The 17,951-nt window shown below is 38.5% G+C and overlaps 4 protein-coding genes and 1 long non-coding RNA gene across 8 annotated transcripts; 1 reads left to right on the forward strand and 4 right to left on the reverse strand.

Moving 5' to 3' along the window:
- Window positions 1–2,937: 2,937 nt before the first annotated feature.
- Window positions 2,938–6,254, forward strand: LOC111463152 (zinc finger CCCH domain-containing protein 6-like). Of its 4 annotated transcripts, XM_023106987.1 has the most exons (5): window positions 2,938–3,129; window positions 3,280–3,347; window positions 4,329–4,532; window positions 4,657–4,781; window positions 4,881–6,254. In XM_023106987.1, the coding sequence occupies exons 2-5, from the start codon at window positions 3,288–3,290 to the stop codon at window positions 5,917–5,919; spliced, it is 1,428 nt and encodes a 475-aa protein (XP_022962755.1). In that variant the 5' UTR covers window positions 2,938–3,129; window positions 3,280–3,287; the 3' UTR covers window positions 5,920–6,254. The 4 variants fall into 4 exon arrangements, with proteins under 4 accessions (XP_022962755.1, XP_022962756.1, XP_022962758.1 ...); XM_023106988.1 differs by having other exon boundaries at window positions 2,938–3,347; window positions 4,350–4,532; XM_023106990.1 differs by lacking the exon at window positions 3,280–3,347 and having other exon boundaries at window positions 2,938–3,128.
- A 913-nt stretch (window positions 6,255–7,167) lies between these two features.
- Window positions 7,168–9,132, reverse strand: LOC111463359 (peptide methionine sulfoxide reductase A5-like). The gene is made up of 4 exons (XM_023107267.1): window positions 8,795–9,132; window positions 8,136–8,248; window positions 7,915–8,059; window positions 7,168–7,380 (listed from the first exon to the last, which is right to left on the reverse strand). Exons 1-4 carry the CDS (start codon window positions 9,092–9,094, stop codon window positions 7,183–7,185), a joined length of 756 nt encoding a protein of 251 aa, XP_022963035.1. The 5' UTR covers window positions 9,095–9,132; the 3' UTR covers window positions 7,168–7,182.
- A 1,237-nt stretch (window positions 9,133–10,369) lies between these two features.
- Window positions 10,370–11,898, reverse strand: LOC111463573 (60S ribosomal protein L8-3). Its single transcript, XM_023107567.1, has 2 exons — window positions 11,394–11,898; window positions 10,370–10,873 (listed from the first exon to the last, which is right to left on the reverse strand). Exons 1-2 carry the CDS (start codon window positions 11,831–11,833, stop codon window positions 10,531–10,533), a joined length of 783 nt encoding a protein of 260 aa, XP_022963335.1. The 5' UTR covers window positions 11,834–11,898; the 3' UTR covers window positions 10,370–10,530.
- A 2,541-nt stretch (window positions 11,899–14,439) lies between these two features.
- LOC111463048 (auxin-responsive protein SAUR50-like) lies at window positions 14,440–15,486 on the reverse strand. The gene has a single exon (XM_023106863.1). It carries the CDS (start codon window positions 15,240–15,242, stop codon window positions 14,739–14,741), a length of 504 nt encoding a protein of 167 aa, XP_022962631.1. The 5' UTR covers window positions 15,243–15,486; the 3' UTR covers window positions 14,440–14,738.
- Window positions 15,487–15,885: 399 nt separating this feature from the next.
- On the reverse strand, window positions 15,886–16,859 carry LOC111463049. Its single transcript, XR_002713824.1, has 2 exons — window positions 16,357–16,859; window positions 15,886–16,298 (listed from the first exon to the last, which is right to left on the reverse strand). It is a non-coding gene; the product is annotated as an uncharacterized LOC111463049 (long non-coding RNA).
- Between the last annotated feature and the right edge of the window lie 1,092 nt (window positions 16,860–17,951).

Here is a 17,951-nt window from a genome sequence, read left to right on the forward strand (position 1 = left end):
TCAAGGCATCGAGAGAGGTATCATTCTCTCGACGTCGTATGATATGACGTCGAGAGACGGGTGTCTCCAATGATGTCCTTCTCATGGCAGCAATAAAGATATCAAATTGAAAACTCAAATGCTTAAGTTAATGGGTTATGGTAAATTTCATTATATCAACACTTTTACGCTTAGTCTTTATTTTGGGATTATGTATCTCTCTTGATTATAGAAAGACGTTCAGGAGCTGGGAGGCCTATCGTGAGGGAACTTTAGGGGGGCGAATACCTTGCTTCAATCACTTGGATTATTAACTACTAACGAGTGGGTTGAGCTATGCAACAACGAGATCTGTGATGTCCCACATTAGTTGGGAGGAGAACAAACCACCATTTATAAGACCTCTCTTGATCTTTGTTGGGAAACCTTGTTGGGAAGCCCAAAGAGGAGAATATTTGCTAACGGTGGATCTGGGTCGTTACAAGATCTCTTTTGATCTTTGTTGGATATGCTTGACGATCTCCCATAATAGACCTTCTCTTCTGATACCGTGTTCAAATACCAATTAATGTAGAAGTTTAAGCGGAAGGGTTACGATAAAAGAGAGGAAAAAGCCATGCATTTTTGTGTTGGAAGGAGGCAAAAAGGAGGATGTGTAAAAGGCTATGAGTTTAAAGGTGAAAGAAATGGTTGAAGGCTCACCCTTTGTGTTCTCGGCGGTGTTTTTGGTGGGCCAAATGCTTGTCTAGCGTGCTCCTTTGGTTATATACCGTATCCCTTTCATAGCCATGCTTCTCTTCTCGCACACCCTTTTCCCCCCCTTCGCCCCCACTTTGTCAAATCAATTCAACCTCGCCCATGTCGAGTTTGAAAAACACTACAAAGATAACTGAGCTTTAAAAAGAGAAACTTGATGGCTTATCATATTGCATAAAAGGAGACACAGGAAGAGAGGTAGGTGGCGACTGCTGCATGGTTTTGTGTGTGTGTATAAAACAAAGAAAGCAAGAAAGAAAGACAGACAGACAACTTTTGTTAGGAGCAGTTAAGTTTGAGGTCGGCAGGTTGTGTCGGAGCGCGGTTCCTGAATGGACAAAAACGCATGTCTTACGTTGTCCTTTTTCCATTCTTGAGTGGGCTGAAATGGTCCCTATAGGCTAAGCCTAATTCCCCTCTCTCTCCTTTTTTGGGTATTCCAACACTCTCTAACACATCCCTTTATTCCTCTTTTTATCCTTTTCTTTTTCTTTAACTTTCTCTCCATATTTCTCATGAATATCTTCATTTTCTTGCATGTTTTTCTTTCACTACTACGTTAACTTCTTAAACCAATTCGATCCCTTTTTCTCGTAGATTCGAACGACGTTTCTAACGACCACAATGTTCTCTGCAAGTTCTTTCGACATCTTATAGAATTCCCACAGACTATATCTTGCATGCCCTCAATTATGACACTCGAGTAAAGAAGGGGTACATGAACAAATCGAGACCAAACCCATATAGGATTCAAAGTTACTACTTATATCAACAATGTGCATTTTCCTTTTTGGAAGCTCAATCGTAAGAACTTTAATGCTAACGTGTTTTGTTTGGAGCAATTCTATGTTTGATGACCTCTAGGCGGAAAATATACAACGTGACCATATTGCTGGGAAATGTCAGTGTAACTAGAATGGGGCGTTGTATCAATAACCATCTTGCATTCTAATGCAGTGTTTGTTTATTCAAGTATCGTTCACCTAATCTAAGATAAGCCCAAATCATAATTCTGTACAAGATGCAATATTGATTTGACGAACACATTAATCGCTAAGAGTTAGAATGGAACGAGATTCATTTGGAACCTAACGACGTAGCACGGAAAAGAAACCGGGTAGGTTTGCTACATTTGTATAAGCTATAGGTTGAAAGTACGTTATTGAGGGGTGAGGGGAGGTGATCATAAAAGCTAGAATGGTGTGTGGTGGTAGAAAGTGGTGAGCTCTATGTTTTGGTGACTGCGAATTAAAGGAAACAAGAAAAAGAAAGAAGCAATGAGTATATGAGTTGACAAAAACAAGAGGCTTTGGGGCAATGTCTTTGGAGAACAATGATTCGGTGATGGCACGCAACCACACTTCTCTTTTTAACTTCCAGCCCTTTTCATGCAACCATGTGACAGATGATCGGAGGAAAATGGACAATATCTGTCAGCAGTGGATTTGAGCTATAACAAATGGTATCAGAATCAGTCATCGGACGATGCGAGATACTAGTCAGAGTAGAGCTAGACCATCTCTATAGTAGACATGTTTAAAATCGTGAGGCTGACGACAATACGTAACAAGTCAAAACAGACAATACCTACTAACGGTAAGCTTGAACTGTTATAAAATGGTATCATAGGTACATAGATTGGGTTGGAAAATCTTTTGAACTAATAAAAAATTTCGAATGGATTGAGTGGGTGACCCTAGTAACCTGAGTAGAGTTCATAACGATGACCCGCATTTGTTACAAACTCAAACATTCTTAATCTTCGTAATGATTTTAAAAATATGGTTAGGTTTGGTTGTAACCTATTTTTGGGTCGGTTGGGTCAACCTACTAATCAATCCCAATTTTTTTTAGTTAATAATAATAATAATAAAATCCAACTTTACATTAAAATACCATAAATATAATTTTAAAAAATTATATTATTATTAATAGTTCAAAATCTAAAAGTAATTAATCTCTCCAACTAATAATATATGTTTTCTTAACCAAGATAATAAAATAATAATAATAATAAATCACTTACATATTAAATTTATGTTTTACTAAAGAAAAAACTTGATTTAAAAATATATTTAGTGTTTGATAAATTTTTTAAAATAAAAATATTTTAAAATATTGGAGAATGAAATTATTTATTTAAATTAAATCCAAAAGTGAAATTTAAACACGAACATTTACGGAAAGGGAAAGGGAATTAAATCGAGAGAACCGGTTCTAGGGATTCTCCTTATATCTCTGGCGCTTGATTTTCTTGGCGCCTTATTTTCTTAATCTTCACACATTTTCCTTTCGTCATCTTCTTTGATCTCATTCTATTTTTTTCATCGTCTTCGTTTCGATTACAAGTTTCAGAATCAGATCCGTGCCATCGGATCGATTTTAAGATTGAGGTTTTTTTTTTCTTCAGATAATACGAATCTTCGTTTCTAAGTAGATTACCCTTCCCAACCGATCGATTGTTTCGCTATAAGCTTTAATCTGGAACTTTAGTGTTAGTATTTGAAGCGAATCGATTTGAGTTTAGAGCGTTTTTTATCTAAGATTTTGAGATGAAGCGGCCGAGGAAATCGAAAGGTGTTTCGTGGACTCATGGAGTTGATCTTTGTCAGGTATAATTGCGGTATCTTCTAATCGAAGTATGATGTTATTATAAAATCATGAAAATCTATATACCTTTAATCATAACAAAGCTAGGTTAAGGTTAACGTTCTGTTATTGATGAGTTTGATTACAATAATTTTGGTCGTTTTGAAACGAATTCAAATACTGTGATTTGGAAGGATTAATTTCTTGTTGCTAATGAAATCGTCACGTTGAGAACAAAAAGTACTATTGAATGTGAATCTAGTAATTAAAATTTTACTCTGTGCAACCAAACAGTGGGGCTATAAATCATATTACGGAATTAAATCCACCGCAGTCAGTTTGAACGATCTGAGAGACGTTCTTAAATGTCACGACAATAAATTTATGGAAGCTTTGAAGATATGATGTTAATCTAGAATATGGTTTGATAGAGATTGACGTAATAACAATTCGATTCAAGTGTATAACATGGCTGTGATGTATAACTGAAGCTTCTTGTGACCAAACATTAACAGAATATTGGAAGTATTTGTTCGTAAGCGGTAATCCAAAAATAAATAAACAAAAGCAGAAAAAGAAGACAAAACAACTAGGTAGTTGCGAAGCAGAAATCATTACTCATTTAAAATACAAACTTTGTCACTGTTTCTGCCATCTTTCCCCCAAAGCTGGCATCTGCTCAGATGCCATTGACTGAATGCTTATTTTCTACCTTAATGGACACATTCTGGTTCACATATTGTCATACTGAGAGTCACAGGGTACTTGGGAGGCAATGCCTTGACAGGGTGCTGCAGGATATTGATTGATCATTTCGCCTGTGAAATTACTTTAACATGTACTTGCATGCAACTGTTAGAGATTGGAACATTATATGATGTTATACTTATAATTGAATGTTGCAGAATGATTAAACAGATGTTGATATTCATTAGTTAAAGGTTTTCCTTACTGATTTTACTTCCAATGAGTTTGTAAGAGTGAATAATTGTGGTTTTAAATAGGTGAAGCTATTCTCATCACAGGACTGTCCTTCAAAAGCTGGCCTGAAATCTTCAGATTATCTCGAAGCAGAAACTCCCAGGATGTTGCATCCTTATACTGCCGAATTTAAGGATTGCCCTCCTGGATTTGAGGTTACTCCTTCGGGAACCCAATTAGCTAATTTGTCCAGCATCTCTTTGATTAAGTGGAGATGCCCTCTTAAGGTGAGCTCTTTCTGATATTTCTGTTCACTTCACTCAATATGAATTCACTTTAGTGGCTATGTGATGTATGTCTGTCCTGCATCATTTTCGGATGTATAACACTTCTTCCAATATGTCTGTACAGTTTGTTATGGATTGCAACTGGTGTGTGACAGCAGGAGAGGAAAGTATAGAGGTAGAATCTCAAAAATTGAGGGAAATGAGATTTCTTGAAGTAGTTTATCCCCGAGTGTCTGCTATTCCGTCAGGGTAATTTCATTCTTTTGTTTCTTGACACAATTTGGAGGATCATTATTTTGTTAACATCAACCTTTCTGATAATGTCTCTCCCTTTCTTTTGCTGGATAGTGCTTCCGTATCTACTGATATTGAGGATGAACTTTATGATGATAGCTTCACTCCTCTTGTTCCTATCATTCCGATCGAGGAAGACGAGTGCGAAGAGTTAGAGCCAGATTCAGCTGCTGTAGGAAACCTCTGTACTAGCTCAATGCCTGTTACAGCTTCTAACATTCAGTTGGAACCTGCAATACACGTATGTACGATTGATACGTCTGCAGGTGAAAAACCTACTGAGAAGTTACCTGATGTTGGTATGGATGTAGCTGCTGTTGCCTCTACTGCATTGACGGTATTAATGAAAAGCATGGAGCAGGGAAGCGTGATCAACACCAATTTACTTATTAAAATTTTCAGTGACCCAAAAATGATCCAGAATTTGGCGAACATTCCCCCAGTATCTGCAGCAGTATCAGGGAGTACACCCCTAGCTACTGCTGCACCAATATCTTTGTCAAAGCCAGTGACCAAACCAGTTTCTTTCCCAAAATCTGATCTGATACCAAAGCTCCCAAATGGAAGCTTATTGAAAGTGCCGAATGGATTCCCATCCAAGGTAGCCACTGTTCTTCCTCAGATGAGTATCATTCCTACATCTGATGTAAATCTAGCCCCAGTCCCCAGCCACATGCCAGTTCCAGATCCCGACAAGGTAAAAATTATGATACCGAATTTCAAGAACTATTCTAAAATAGGTGCAATTCCCGCTCAAGCGAACGTTGCACCGGTAAGTTCAGTAAGAAATGGTCAGCAATGCAAGGATCTTAACTATTGTAAGAACTTGGTGAGACAACATGGAAACCAGAGGAATAATAAGGAACAGAAACCTGGACAGGATGGAAATAATCACCATCATCGTATTCTGAAAAGGGTACATGAGATGAATGCAGAAAACTTTAGACCCAAGATTGTGAAACAATGCAGTTACTTTGATACCCCAAAAGGGTGTAGAAATGGCGTTAATTGCCAATTCAAACATGATGTCACATTTAAGAATCAAAACGCCAAGAGAATGAAAGTGTGTGGTGAAGTAACAGGGATGACTTAATTGGGTTATGCTTCACTATTCAGGATTTTCAGGATGAATTTGAACAAGATATCCAAGGGGGGATTTTGAATCTGGGGCATGTATTAGTGGCTGTTTGAGATTAGCAGGGATAATTGGTGTTCCCTGTGTAAATCCTTCAGCATGTGATAAAACAAGATTTTTATCACTTTTTTGGACTTTTAAGGACAATTTGTCAACGTAAAACCTGGAAGATGATAGTTTTAAAGTAGATTCTTGTGCATATTCTGGCTATAAAGTAGATTCTTGGTCATATTCTTCTTCACAGAACAGTGTTTTCAAGTCTATTCGGAATACTTAGTTCATTATGTTTTCATTACCTAAATTTCAATCTTGAAGAAGTCAACGTTGTAAATATAATAGCTTCTAGAGGATATGCTAAAAGAAAGGGTCTAGAAGTTGACTTGGGTCTATCATCATTGAGCTCCATAATCTGACATGATTTGAAGAAATTAAAAAAATAAATGATTATGTGATAAGGTTGACATCGCAATTCCATTAAACCAACTATGGCTTAGGTTAGTTAATTCAAGGTAAGAACTCTTTGACATCGCAATTCCATTAAACCAGTCTTAAAGAGAGACTATGGCTTAGGTTAGTTAATTCAAGGTAAGAACTCTTATTATGCGTAAACCCTCATTGAGATGGGTCAAAGCAGACTATTTGTTAATGATGAGTTTTACCCTCCTTGAGACGGGCTAAAACAGACTATTTGTTAATGATGAGTTTTAGCTATTACAACTTAGGAAAGAACAGATTGAACAATTTGTAATTCGAGCTTCACTTTTTTTCGAACTTCACTTTTCACTTTCCCTTTTTAGTTATTTTCTTAGGTTTGGAACGTTCATTCGTCCTCAGAATTAACGTATATTTTTCATATAAACAAAACACATTTTGTTCATGACATCTAGTGAGCTTATCAAATCTCCAATATTTGTTGATCTGAATCATAATCCTGTGACATATCTCGATTCCGAGACGGGAGAGAGGAAAACGAAGGTTTAAAGAATGAAAAAAATCCCAATTGTTAAATAAATAATCAATCTACATGATGAATTTTTTTAAAAAAATAAATGATATATCTGTAGATACACAAAATTGAAGCTGAGAGTGGCAATTCAATCAATGACCCAACCAATTTGGGCTTTTGCAATCTAGCAATGATCGGGCAGTAGTAACAAGGAGACCAACTAATGCAACAGCAATGGTTTGATATTCAGGCTAGAATTTCGAACAAAGATGAATTTATTTCTCTCTGAGAATGGGCCAACCTTTTCTGATAATGTCATTGATCTTGGCATCAATTTGCTTCTGGGTCTTTGGAGAACAGAGGTCTGCCGCGTACCCATTCACCCTTGCTGCCAAAGTGGACATCTCAAGCTCCTCTTCCGGCAAGTTGCCCATTAATTGCAGCAAAAAGGGTTTCCTCTTCAGCTCAAATTTCTGCGTGTTAAACATATGTTGTGTCAGTCAGATTTGACATCCATTTTAACCACACGTTGCAGCAACAATTCAAACAATAAAACTATGTTGGCTCAAGATGGGCCATCAATCTGAACTTCCAATGCACTTACCCGAGTACATTTCACTCTAGGTGGGTGTGTAAATGATATTGAACCTTCCATTGGCTTATCATAAATACCATATTTGACGTTTTATGGTTTACGATTTATCATAAGTATCATATTTGACTTTTTATTATAGTTAAATATCTTATTATATTCATTTATTGCTCTATTCCTTTTTCCATTTCCATTATAAATAGAGAATTTCACCGATTTATTCTAACCTTTCTCTATCTTCAAATAAGAAAACAGGGCTAGGATAGCAATTTAATAAGTAGAAAAGGACTAAAGACATCTTAACCAAAGTAGTAACATTTCATGGTGAGCTGCATGTCAAGAAGCAGGAAATTTTAAAAGCTGAAAGTTCGTCAGGCAATTGCTTCAAATGATTCTATTAACCAATGATACTAACCTGATGTTCAGCCTCTGCGGGATAAAATGCTCCAAGTTGCTGAATTTGCGTAGTCACAGCACTTCCTCTCGACTTCAGCTGTTCTTTTTCTTTGCTGACAGCAGCCAGTCTTGATTCTTCAGTGCCATTAGTAAAAATAATAGATCTGTCACAAAAGAGTTGGTAACACCATTATCTAAGGTTAATTATGTTTAAATCATGAGCTAGAATTTATAATATACCTGTACTGCTTGCCCACATCAGGACCTTGCCCAAACACTTGCCTAGAATCATGACTGGACCAAAAAACCTCTAAGAGTTGCCTAAAACTAGTAAGCTTGGGATCATATTCGACCTGCAGAGAATTACAAAGCATGAATAAATAATTAATCCCATCCAAACACACATGTAATGTAATGTAATGAAACCAACAAATAGTCCTTTTTCCAAGAATCTCAATAAATATATATATGAATGGACATTATAAACAAAGGACAATAAACACTAACCGAGCAATGAATGCGTGTAAAAAACAAGTGGCAAGTGATACCATCCAAAAGTATCAATATTAATGAAAGAACCCATCAGAAATCTGTGACGAACAAATTCGACAAGGCCCCCTAAAATGAACACAACAGTGATAATCAAGCACTTTAAACCCGATTCATGCCTCTCTTAAGAAGAATGTCAAGACAGTAAATCCAATCACAGAAGCAAAACAAGATTGCAAAGCTAAATTCACCGAAGGAATGACACGCCACGATGTATTTATACAATATAATTGAACGTATAGACAGGATCTACTGAGGTAATGAAGTCCGCAACATCATTCAAAACGCAGGGAATTAAGCAATCAGAAAAATAGAAGATATAAAGGAGCAAAGAAGGTTAGGAGCCGAACCCGTACAGACTCGGCATGATCACCCAAGCTACGATACTCGGGATTCAATCTAGAACCACCAGCGTAGCCAACGGTGGTCCGGACAATTCCATCCAAGCAACCAAAGACGGCTTCGGATCTCCAGAAACTTCCGAGAGCGAAAACTGCGGTCTTCAAGGACTGATCGCTGGATGGAATCTTGCTAGATTCCACGATACGACTCGGACCTCTGATACAATAGGCTCTGCCATACAGCAAAAATACGAGGAAGAAGAGGATTGTGGAAATGCGATGCCAAGTGTTCGTCTGCAAAAGAGCCATTACTGTCTGCTCAGCAACACAGGCGGACAGATCGAGGAATTGAAACTTCATTTAAGCATACATGGGCCATCAACCCGCGGCTACATTGTTGAAGCCCAGGGCCATCAAATCTACGCAATCTAGAAGTCCGCTACGTTGTTGAAGCCCAGGCCCATCAAACCCCGCAAACTAGAAGCCCGCTACATTGTTGAAGCCCAGGCCCATCAAATCCCCGCAAACTAGCAGCCCGCTACATTGTTGAAGTCCAGGCCCATCAATCAAATCCCCGCAAGGCCTGCTACATTGTTGAAGCCCGGCCCATCAAATCTCCGCAAACTAGAAGCCCGCTATATTGTTAAAGCCCAGGCCCATCAAAGCCCCCGCAAACTAAAAGCTCAGGCCCATCATATCCCCGCAAACTCGTTGAAGCCCAGGCCCATTAATCAAATCCCCGCAAACTAGCAGCCCGCTACATTGTTGAAGTCCAGGCCCATCAATCAAATCCCCGCAAGGCCTGCTACATTGTTGAAGCCCGGCCCATCAATCAAATCCCCGCAAGGCCTGCTACATTGTTGAAGCCCGGCCCATCAAATCTCCGCAAACTAGAAGCCCGCTATATTGTTAAAGCCCAGGCCCATCAAAGCCCCCGCAAACTAAAAGCTCAGGCCCATCATATCCCCGCAAACTCGTTGAAGCCCAGGCCCATTAATCAAATCCCCGCAAACTAGCAGCCCGCTCCATTGTTGAAGTCCAGGCCCATCAATCAAATCCCCGCAAGGCCTGCTACATTGTTGAAGCCCGGCCCATCAAATCTCCGCAAACTAGAAGCCCGCTATATTGTTAAAGCCCAGGCCCATCAAAGCCCCCGCAAACTAAAAGCTCAGGCCCATCATATCCCCGCAAACTCGTTGAACCCCAGGCCCATCAATCAAAACCCCGCAAACTAGCTCGCTACATTGTTGAAGCCCAGGCTTTTTTGGGCCGTTTAACAAAATAGAAGGTTAATTTAATTTTTCTTTGGATGAGAAATAGCAGGACGGTAAGAATGAATTAAAAAAATCATAATTTTCAAAAAAAAAATTCACATATAAATTCTAAATAATTAATTTAATAAAATAAAATAAAATAATCCATGTTTACATTATTCTCTTTTTTATTAAAACTAGCATTCGAGCAAAGTGAATATATCTTTCCAAGACAAGGGATTATTCATTTAATTTAATTTAGTTTAACTTGGATGGGCTTAAAGAGAGAAAGGCCCAGAATAAATCCCTTTGATGAGGGGCTCAATGTTTGGGAGGGGAAAACAACCAAACCAAAATTTCAAAATGTAAGCACCCGAACAAAAAAATGTTTTCTCAAAAGTTACAATGGGGGAGGAGAGTACACAAATTGAACGATGGAAGTAAGATGAAATGACCTCAGGAACCAAGTCGTAATCTAAATTATAATACTGTTTAAGCTTTATCAGCTTTAGAAGCAGTGGCTGCTGCTTGTCCTCTCAGTCTACCAGTTCTCCTTGCAGCAATGAGACCAACCTTTTGACCAGGAGGTGCATCCCGCCTGACAGTGCTGGCGTGTCCGATGTGTTGATGGTTACCTCCTCCGTGAGGATGCTCGACGGGATTCATTGCAACACCACGGACCTTAGGCCAGCAGTTTCTCTTCACTCTGAATTTGTGGTAAGCATTACCAGCCTTAAGAAGGGGCTTCTCAGTTCTACCACCACCTGCAACCTGACCGACCATGGCACGACACCCACTTGGAACTACTTTCTTCGAACCAGATGGAAGCTTGATCCTGGTAGTAATTAAAAATGAACATAAGACTTCATTTGCATATGAAATAGCTGCAATCAACTGCCACATCCGAGGAATGTGCAGTTATCTGTTCATAGCAAATAATTTACGCACACAAATCCTAATCTGTGAACTTCCAACGACCGCATACGCAGAAGACTGAGTCAGTTCCCAACCAGCATTCTAAGGTGCAATCACGCACTTAGCCTATTATGGCGAGAGGTAAGGCATGTTGTTGGCCCACCCTCGCCCATGTATCTGGTAAGTGCCTGATGCTTGGAATGTCATTGCTAGGACGAATAAAATTAAGGCAAGAGGGGCGACCAAAAGATTCTTATTTCAGTCCGCTGTATATTTCTAACACTAAACCTTTATTACCATCGCTCCCCCATGCCTCCTCTCAGACACATCATCTCCAGAGCACACCACTCCAAAACGTGAAAGGTAAACAAATTTTGATCATCCAAGTACAGAATTTACTAGTAACAACACTCTTTCAAGCACAAGTATTGAAGAAAAACCTGGAAGTGTCGTTATCGGGATTGTGGCTGATAACAATCGCGTAATCTCCGGAACATCTAGCGAAAACACCGCGGTCACCGACATGGTGTTCGACGTTACAAACGACGGCACCTTCAGGAATCGCCCTAAGGGGCAAGACATTTCCGACCATGAGATTTGCCTTCTTCCCGCAGTAAACAAATTGGCCAGTGTACATACCCTCAGCCGCAACGAACAGTTCATTCTGCTTCTTGTACCTGAAAGGATGGCGGAAGGTAACTCGAGCAAGCGGTGCTCCACGGCCAGGATCGTGAATAATCTCAGAGACGACTCCTTTCAAATAGCCATTCCGTTCGCCGAAGTCAAGACTTCTGAACCTGGCCGGACCCTTCCGGTGATGGGTATGGGACTTGAAGACGGATCCCGCTCCCTTACGCTGAGCACGAATAACTCTTCCCATGTCGTCTCCGCAAGGTCGGAGATTTTCAGTTCGCTACCGCAGAGATTACGTAAAAATCTAGGGTTTAGATAAATTTATATCACACGAAAATGAAACTGGTCGGCCCATTTCTAGTACACAATAGAAGCCCAACTATTTGGGCTTTTTTAGACTACTCGCCCATATTGTTGCCTGCATAGAAAACGAAACTGGACGGCCCATTTATAGTACATAGACGAAGCCCAACTATTTGGGCTTTTTAGACTACCGGCCCATAATGTTGCCTGCATTGAAAATGAAACCGGCTGGACCATTTCTAAGACATAGTCGAAGCCCAACTACTTGGGCTTTTTTAGACTACTGGCCCATATTGTTGCCTGGTTGGTAATAGATTCTTTTTTAACCTAAAGTTGACATTTCATTATTAAGGTAAAATAATATTTTTGTCACTCCCTCCCCTTGAAAAAACTCCAATTTTTTTTAATCCATAAATTTTATCATTCAAATTCTTGTTTTTTTTTTTCAATAAATTATTTATTTATTTATTTTTCAACCGTTTAATTATAATATATATTTTGAAAATTTTAGGTTAGCAATTCATAAAATTTTCATTTATTTGAATTCAACCCAATTCAAATAACTTCATAACTGAGTTGGGTTAATCGAATATTTTGGATCATCGAATTTTTTGGACACTCCAAAATACAAATAAACATCGTAAACAAACAATCACTATAGGCATAGAGTTCGTCCAGAACGGTCAAAATCCAAAGATTTAAGTTCGGTTTTGAACAAAAGATGTGTGGTAGGGAACGCCCCCAAATGAAACCCACATGACCAAAAAGAGTATAATATAAAGTCTCCTTAGACATATAGTGAGCCCTACAAACTTGGGGTAAGCCAAGCCAAGCCAACCCCATACAGACATATGGTCTCCAAACTACTTCAAAAGTCTCAAAGAATGTTGTCCTAAATCATGTCATTTTCATTATCTCTATCTATTTTCGTGGCGAAATTTTTAAATATGGATCTTTAATTTGGCATAACGGTCAAATTTGGATGTCTATTTCTAGAAACATCTTTGTATGTGAACGGTTTAACCTTTCGGATACCCATTTTATTTTGTTGCTTGTTATGGGTAGGAGTTCTGGTATAAGCAATTATAACTCATCAAAACTTTTATCTTATTTTTCAAAAAAAGAAAAAAAAAGTTAATCACCGAAATTAACTCATTTGATTGTGACACCTCTTGATTTGCGATGACGTCAAGACATATGGACCATGTTGATTGGAAACCAAGATGACAAACAGGATGCGATGTTGCATTGAGAGACCTTGGCCAGAGACAAGGTCAAGCCGAATGACTTGGCCTAGTGTGTGACCGAACAAATTTGGATTCTGCACGAGTGATGTTCGGTTGACGAACACAAATCTTGTTTAAAGTCCGATGAAGCTATAATGTCGGACGAAAAATGAATGTGGGACTTAAATTTCCTTTAAAATTGATCGTGAGAATGTCGTAGAATTATAAGATAAGGATTAAGAAGTTAATGAGAGGATGAAAGGCGAGTTAGCCAATAATTAAGGGAAGATAAAAGTCGTCTTCTGCGGCTATTGATAGAACATACTTAGACGGGCAAAGCACGGAAGGTATACAATATGCACTGTTTGGTGGAATGATCCACATTGTATGGACATCCCTAGCCCCACCCCCATGTGCATTGATTTTTTTCCTTCTTTTAGGTTCACATTGTAATTTGATGGACTCGAATTTTGAGATTTATGTCTATTTGGTTTTAAAGTTTCAAAACGCCGGCATATAACGGTCTAGTATTTTGTTAAGTTAAAATTAAGTCATGGATCATTTAGAATCGTTATGCAAACTTGTAAACCAAATAGACATCATGATCAGCTTCATATTTCGGATCAGAAGTCCATTACAATGATATTGCGTAAAATCAAAGTTCAGTTAACATCTCTATACTCAATTTTCGACTTGAAGTTTCACTCTAACATATTAAGATATGAATAAAGAAGCTATTAATTTGACGTCGCACTAAATTTAGAAATGATGTTGACGTGTTTGGATAATATCAAATTAGGCTTGAGAGAATGCTTAATACTCAACTAAGAATTGAAAGTTCTTTTTTTCCATGACAGAAACACGTTTGGCTCAAAATTAACATGTATGGCTCAAAAGAGCTTTCCATGTGACCAAATAATTGGAGGAAATGTGTCTAAGTTCCAGCTCAAGTGCACTCAAGTGAGGCCTTGGCAGCCAAGGCCTATGCTGATCAAGAACAAGTTTGGCCACAGCCACACGATTGGACCTACATGTAAAAACAATACTCCTGCATAATTTGCTGCCTACCAAGTACGAATCATCAGAAGTAGCACAATAATGTCTAACAATGTATTCTTTTTCTAAAGAATACGTGATACTATTCTAGTTCGCCTCGACACAAACTCATACTTTATACTAACTTTGAGTGTATAGAGTCGAGAATCATACCAACGCTAGATCATGCTTCACTAGAGTTCATCTCGAGCGACACATTAGTAAATATCAAATGGTTTGTTTTCAGCTATCATTAATGGTAAATTCATGAAGAACACAAGACAATAAATGAAAGAAGCATATTCCTTGCAAGGCTCTAGCATTTCATCTCGAACCAGCGACCTCAAAAGGAAACAAAAAATAGTAAATATATGCATAGCTTCACAGTTTTCAAATTGCAGAACCAAATTTTTACAATATATATAAATCAAAGATGGTTATTCCTCAACGTGTTTAAGAAACGGGGGGAAATTATTCCAGAAAAGGAGGAGGGCAAATTTGGCTCCTTCCAACTCCTTTTTCCAATAAATATCCAAACACCAACTTGCAGGGAAAAAAAAGAATCCTCTGTTTTGTTTTTCTGCGACCTCATCTGATATTGATCATGGCTGTTAAGGAGCGAAAAACAACCTCTTCACAAGGGATGGTGATGCCCAGATCATGGTTGAAACCAAACTCCTCCTCTGCTCTCTGCAACAGGCTCTGGAACTGTGGATGAGCCAGCCATGAAATCGGGACGATGTACCGACTTCGGTTTTCTCCAACATAGACAGCAAAGTGGCCCTTTGGCACATCATCGGGGAGGTCGCCATCTTCATTCCAGCCATTTCGCATGCCGAAGCTCGAACACCTTCGGAGAATATGTCTGAAGGAGGTTGATGGGTGAAGTAGATTAGCCTTTTTGATAGCCATTATAAGAGTTGAAAGGAGTACGAAGTGTCTTTGTGTGTTGTTTGTTTTTGTGGCTGGTGGGAGGGAGGAAAAGATATGATAAATAGATATAGATTGATGATGAGAGAGATTCAGTTTGAAGGGGTGGACTTGAAAGATGTATTTAAGAAGAAGAGGAAGAAGAACGAGAAACAAAATCATGTGAGATGTTGGAGCAAACCACAGACCACAAGAATTCTAAGCCAATTGTGTACTGCAAGAGTTGCATATGCCAACCCAAGTGGGCCTCCTGGCTACCCAGTTGCCTCTCTTAAGCACACAACATGGGCCCCCCTTAGCCATGGATGAATGTTCACACAGCTCCACATTCTCTTTATAAGTTCGGTCAACAACCTTTGTAGAGCGTAGAATTCGAACCTCTGACTTCTTGATAAAAAATAAATGTCTAAACTTGTTGTACTTCCTCAGGTCAGCTACAACTCTCTCTCTCCCTTTTCTTGAATTGGTTCAAATTCAATATCTGGAAACCACATCAGAGGAAAGTAAGAACATTGTATAATGACAAAAAAAAAAAAAAAAAATCCACAACCTACCAGCTCCGAACCTCTATATAGATTTGAATGTTCATTTGTATCTTACGTTTTCCAATTAAAAATCACTTACAAGCCAATATTTTTCCAAGGAGAACAGGAACAAATTGATAAAATAATAAGGATAGATTTCACGAGTGTTAGAATTTGTCTCGAATTCTGTACAATATAATTCATTAAGGTACTTCAATAGCTTTGACTATTTATTGAGACTCTCCACACGTATAAGTCGGACAGAGTGTGTATTCATTAAGTTGGCATTGAATTGAATTGAATTGTATCGTATCGTTGGACCACATGACCAGTCTACATCTACGACTCTCAGCCTGTTCTATTTACAAGAAGTGCTCCACAGTTATTGATTGTTCATTTCGTTTGGGAACAACTCATCTAAGAAATACAATTCTTCAGAAGAAAAAAAACTACAAAATATATTTATACAAACACATAGAGATCCTACAAATAGACAGCTAATCAGAAAGTTGGAAGCAGAAGGCAAATATTTCGGGGTTTCCAGAGCATTATAACTAAGACGTGCCGTAAAATGAAAGGCAAAATCGTTATATTACATGTTTTCCACGTGAGAGCCTGTAATCCAGTTTACCAGGAATATTTTTGACAGAAAACAACATTTTCACGAATTCAAAGTTCAAACTTGAGATTTTATCTTGATATTTTGGGGAAAATGAAACCAGATTGAAAATAAGAATATTTAAGAAATGTACCTGATTGGACCACCTGTTCAACCCAAATCTTGAGTCTATGTATAGACAGAATCCGCACAAGAAGAGGGTTGTTTTCCAATTCTGTCGCCGAGTGGTCCAAGTCCAGGACAAACGGTTCTATTTTCGAGCACAAAGTAGGATGGATTTGATGTCAGTACCTTACTTTGGTAGTGGACCATGGAGACGAAACTGTGTCTATATTCTTAATTCAATGCGCACTGGTCTGTCCATTGGAATACAGAAGTTGGTCCTTGAAAGCTCAGCTTAGCACAAGGCGAGGCCACAAATCATCGGTCCTGCAGATGTTGGCACATTTGAAAGATTCAAAAACCGTCATACTCCTTGACTGTTTGTTACCTGTATGTGAAATGCATCTATAAATGTTAATAGTAAATAATGTTGAGAGTCGAAAGAATGCATATTGAGTTAAGACTATGTCATATGCTCCAGCCAGCTCCCTTCAATGTCTCCACATCAAAAGACCACCCATGTGGCACTCCAAATGCTGGAAATACACAAGTTCAAGTTACTAGAGAGTTGTAATAAAAAGAGTTCATCTTATGTGAGCACCACTCACATATCCAGCCTTACTTACTTTTCTGACTTGCTTCAGTTTCCCATGTTCCAAGGCTCAAAAGCAATCTCGTCGGCTATGTTATAAACAGCCCCTTTGTCAATCCAACTAACGTAGGACAGCACAATTAACCTTCTGGTCCTTTCGCATTCTCATCGCCCTATTGAAAATTATCAGGGTAAATAGGTAGAGCACCAAACTGCATTAAGCAATTTCATAAAAGCAGGCTTTTCAATTCATTGTGGGTCATACAAATGGGAGCCTTTAGGTTTACAATAATGTCATCAACTAAAGCTATCTGAGCTTGAAATTTGTTTTATTTCAATGCAATGATGTTAACGCAGCAAGAAGCAATAAATACGAGAATAGATAGCCATTATCCATAGAAACAGCTGTCAAAACAATCTGCAAGCAGTATATAAAAGATGGAATGAGAAAGAAGGATAAACTATCATTGTCACTAAGACCTGTGAAACAGAGGCCAATATTACTAAGCAACAAAAGACAACTTCCTTTTAGCACATGGTGACCCGAAGAATGATGAACATTTCACGACCATGTTTATCATATCAAAAACAAGATTACTAAGCACAAAGCGAAGGCAACTACTCCAGTCTTCGGTGAAAAGGAAATCTTAAACAGTGCAACAGTGAAAGATAAAACTTTTATATATTCTCCTTCAAGATTTTTTTTTTTTTTTTTTTCCCTCTCTCTTCCGGGGGGTAGGGGAGTGTAGGCATCATTAATCTCCTCAGTATAGAGAAAATAGAAAGGAAAAAGGAACTATTAACAGCCATGTTATTTTCTCGGTTCAAAATTGTCGATCATAAATTATAATCATCTGGAGCTCTTCTCAAGCTTCTTCAGGACTTCAGGCCAGGCCAAAGAGTGGAAGCTGGATCACTTTGATTCAATTACCTGCCATTCTGATTTGATTCTAAGTCCAAGGAGCTATCCCTGCCAGACTATTTAACAATCTCCTATGGAAAGAGTAAAAATACCAGAGAACAATGTACTCTTC

This window comes from Cucurbita moschata, unplaced genomic scaffold (genome assembly GCF_002738365.1).
Source record: "Cucurbita moschata cultivar Rifu unplaced genomic scaffold, Cmos_1.0 Cmo_Scf00028, whole genome shotgun sequence".
NCBI lineage: Eukaryota > Viridiplantae > Streptophyta > Magnoliopsida > Cucurbitales > Cucurbitaceae > Cucurbita > Cucurbita moschata.

What these genes read in the sequence shown, in the direction of transcription:
- LOC111463152 (XM_023106987.1), top strand. Translation starts at nt 3,288, where the DNA reads ATGAAGCGGCCGAGGAAATCGAAAGGTGTTTCGTGGACTCATGGAGTT. An exon ending in ATGGAGTTGATCTTTGTCAG is followed by an intron (nt 3,348 to 4,328) that starts GTATAATTGCGG and finishes GGTTTTAAATAG; the next exon opens with GTGAAGCTATTCTCATCACA. An exon ending in GTGTCTGCTATTCCGTCAGG is followed by an intron (nt 4,782 to 4,880) that starts GTAATTTCATTC and finishes TTTGCTGGATAG; the next exon opens with TGCTTCCGTATCTACTGATA.
- LOC111463359 (XM_023107267.1), bottom strand. Translation starts at nt 9,094, where the DNA reads ATGGCTCTTTTGCAGACGAACACTTGGCATCGCATTTCCACAATCCTC. An exon ending in ATCATGCCGAGTCTGTACGG is followed by an intron (nt 8,249 to 8,794) that starts GTTCGGCTCCTA and finishes AATTCTCTGCAG; the next exon opens with GTCGAATATGATCCCAAGCT. An exon ending in CCGCAGAGGCTGAACATCAG is followed by an intron (nt 7,381 to 7,914) that starts GTTAGTATCATT and finishes TTTAACACGCAG; the next exon opens with AAATTTGAGCTGAAGAGGAA.
- LOC111463573 (XM_023107567.1), bottom strand. Translation starts at nt 11,833, where the DNA reads ATGGGAAGAGTTATTCGTGCTCAGCGTAAGGGAGCGGGATCCGTCTTC. An exon ending in CCCGATAACGACACTTCCAG is followed by an intron (nt 10,874 to 11,393) that starts GTTTTTCTTCAA and finishes AATTACTACCAG; the next exon opens with GATCAAGCTTCCATCTGGTT.
- LOC111463048 (XM_023106863.1), bottom strand. Translation starts at nt 15,242, where the DNA reads ATGATTTTGTTTCTCGTTCTTCTTCCTCTTCTTCTTAAATACATCTTT.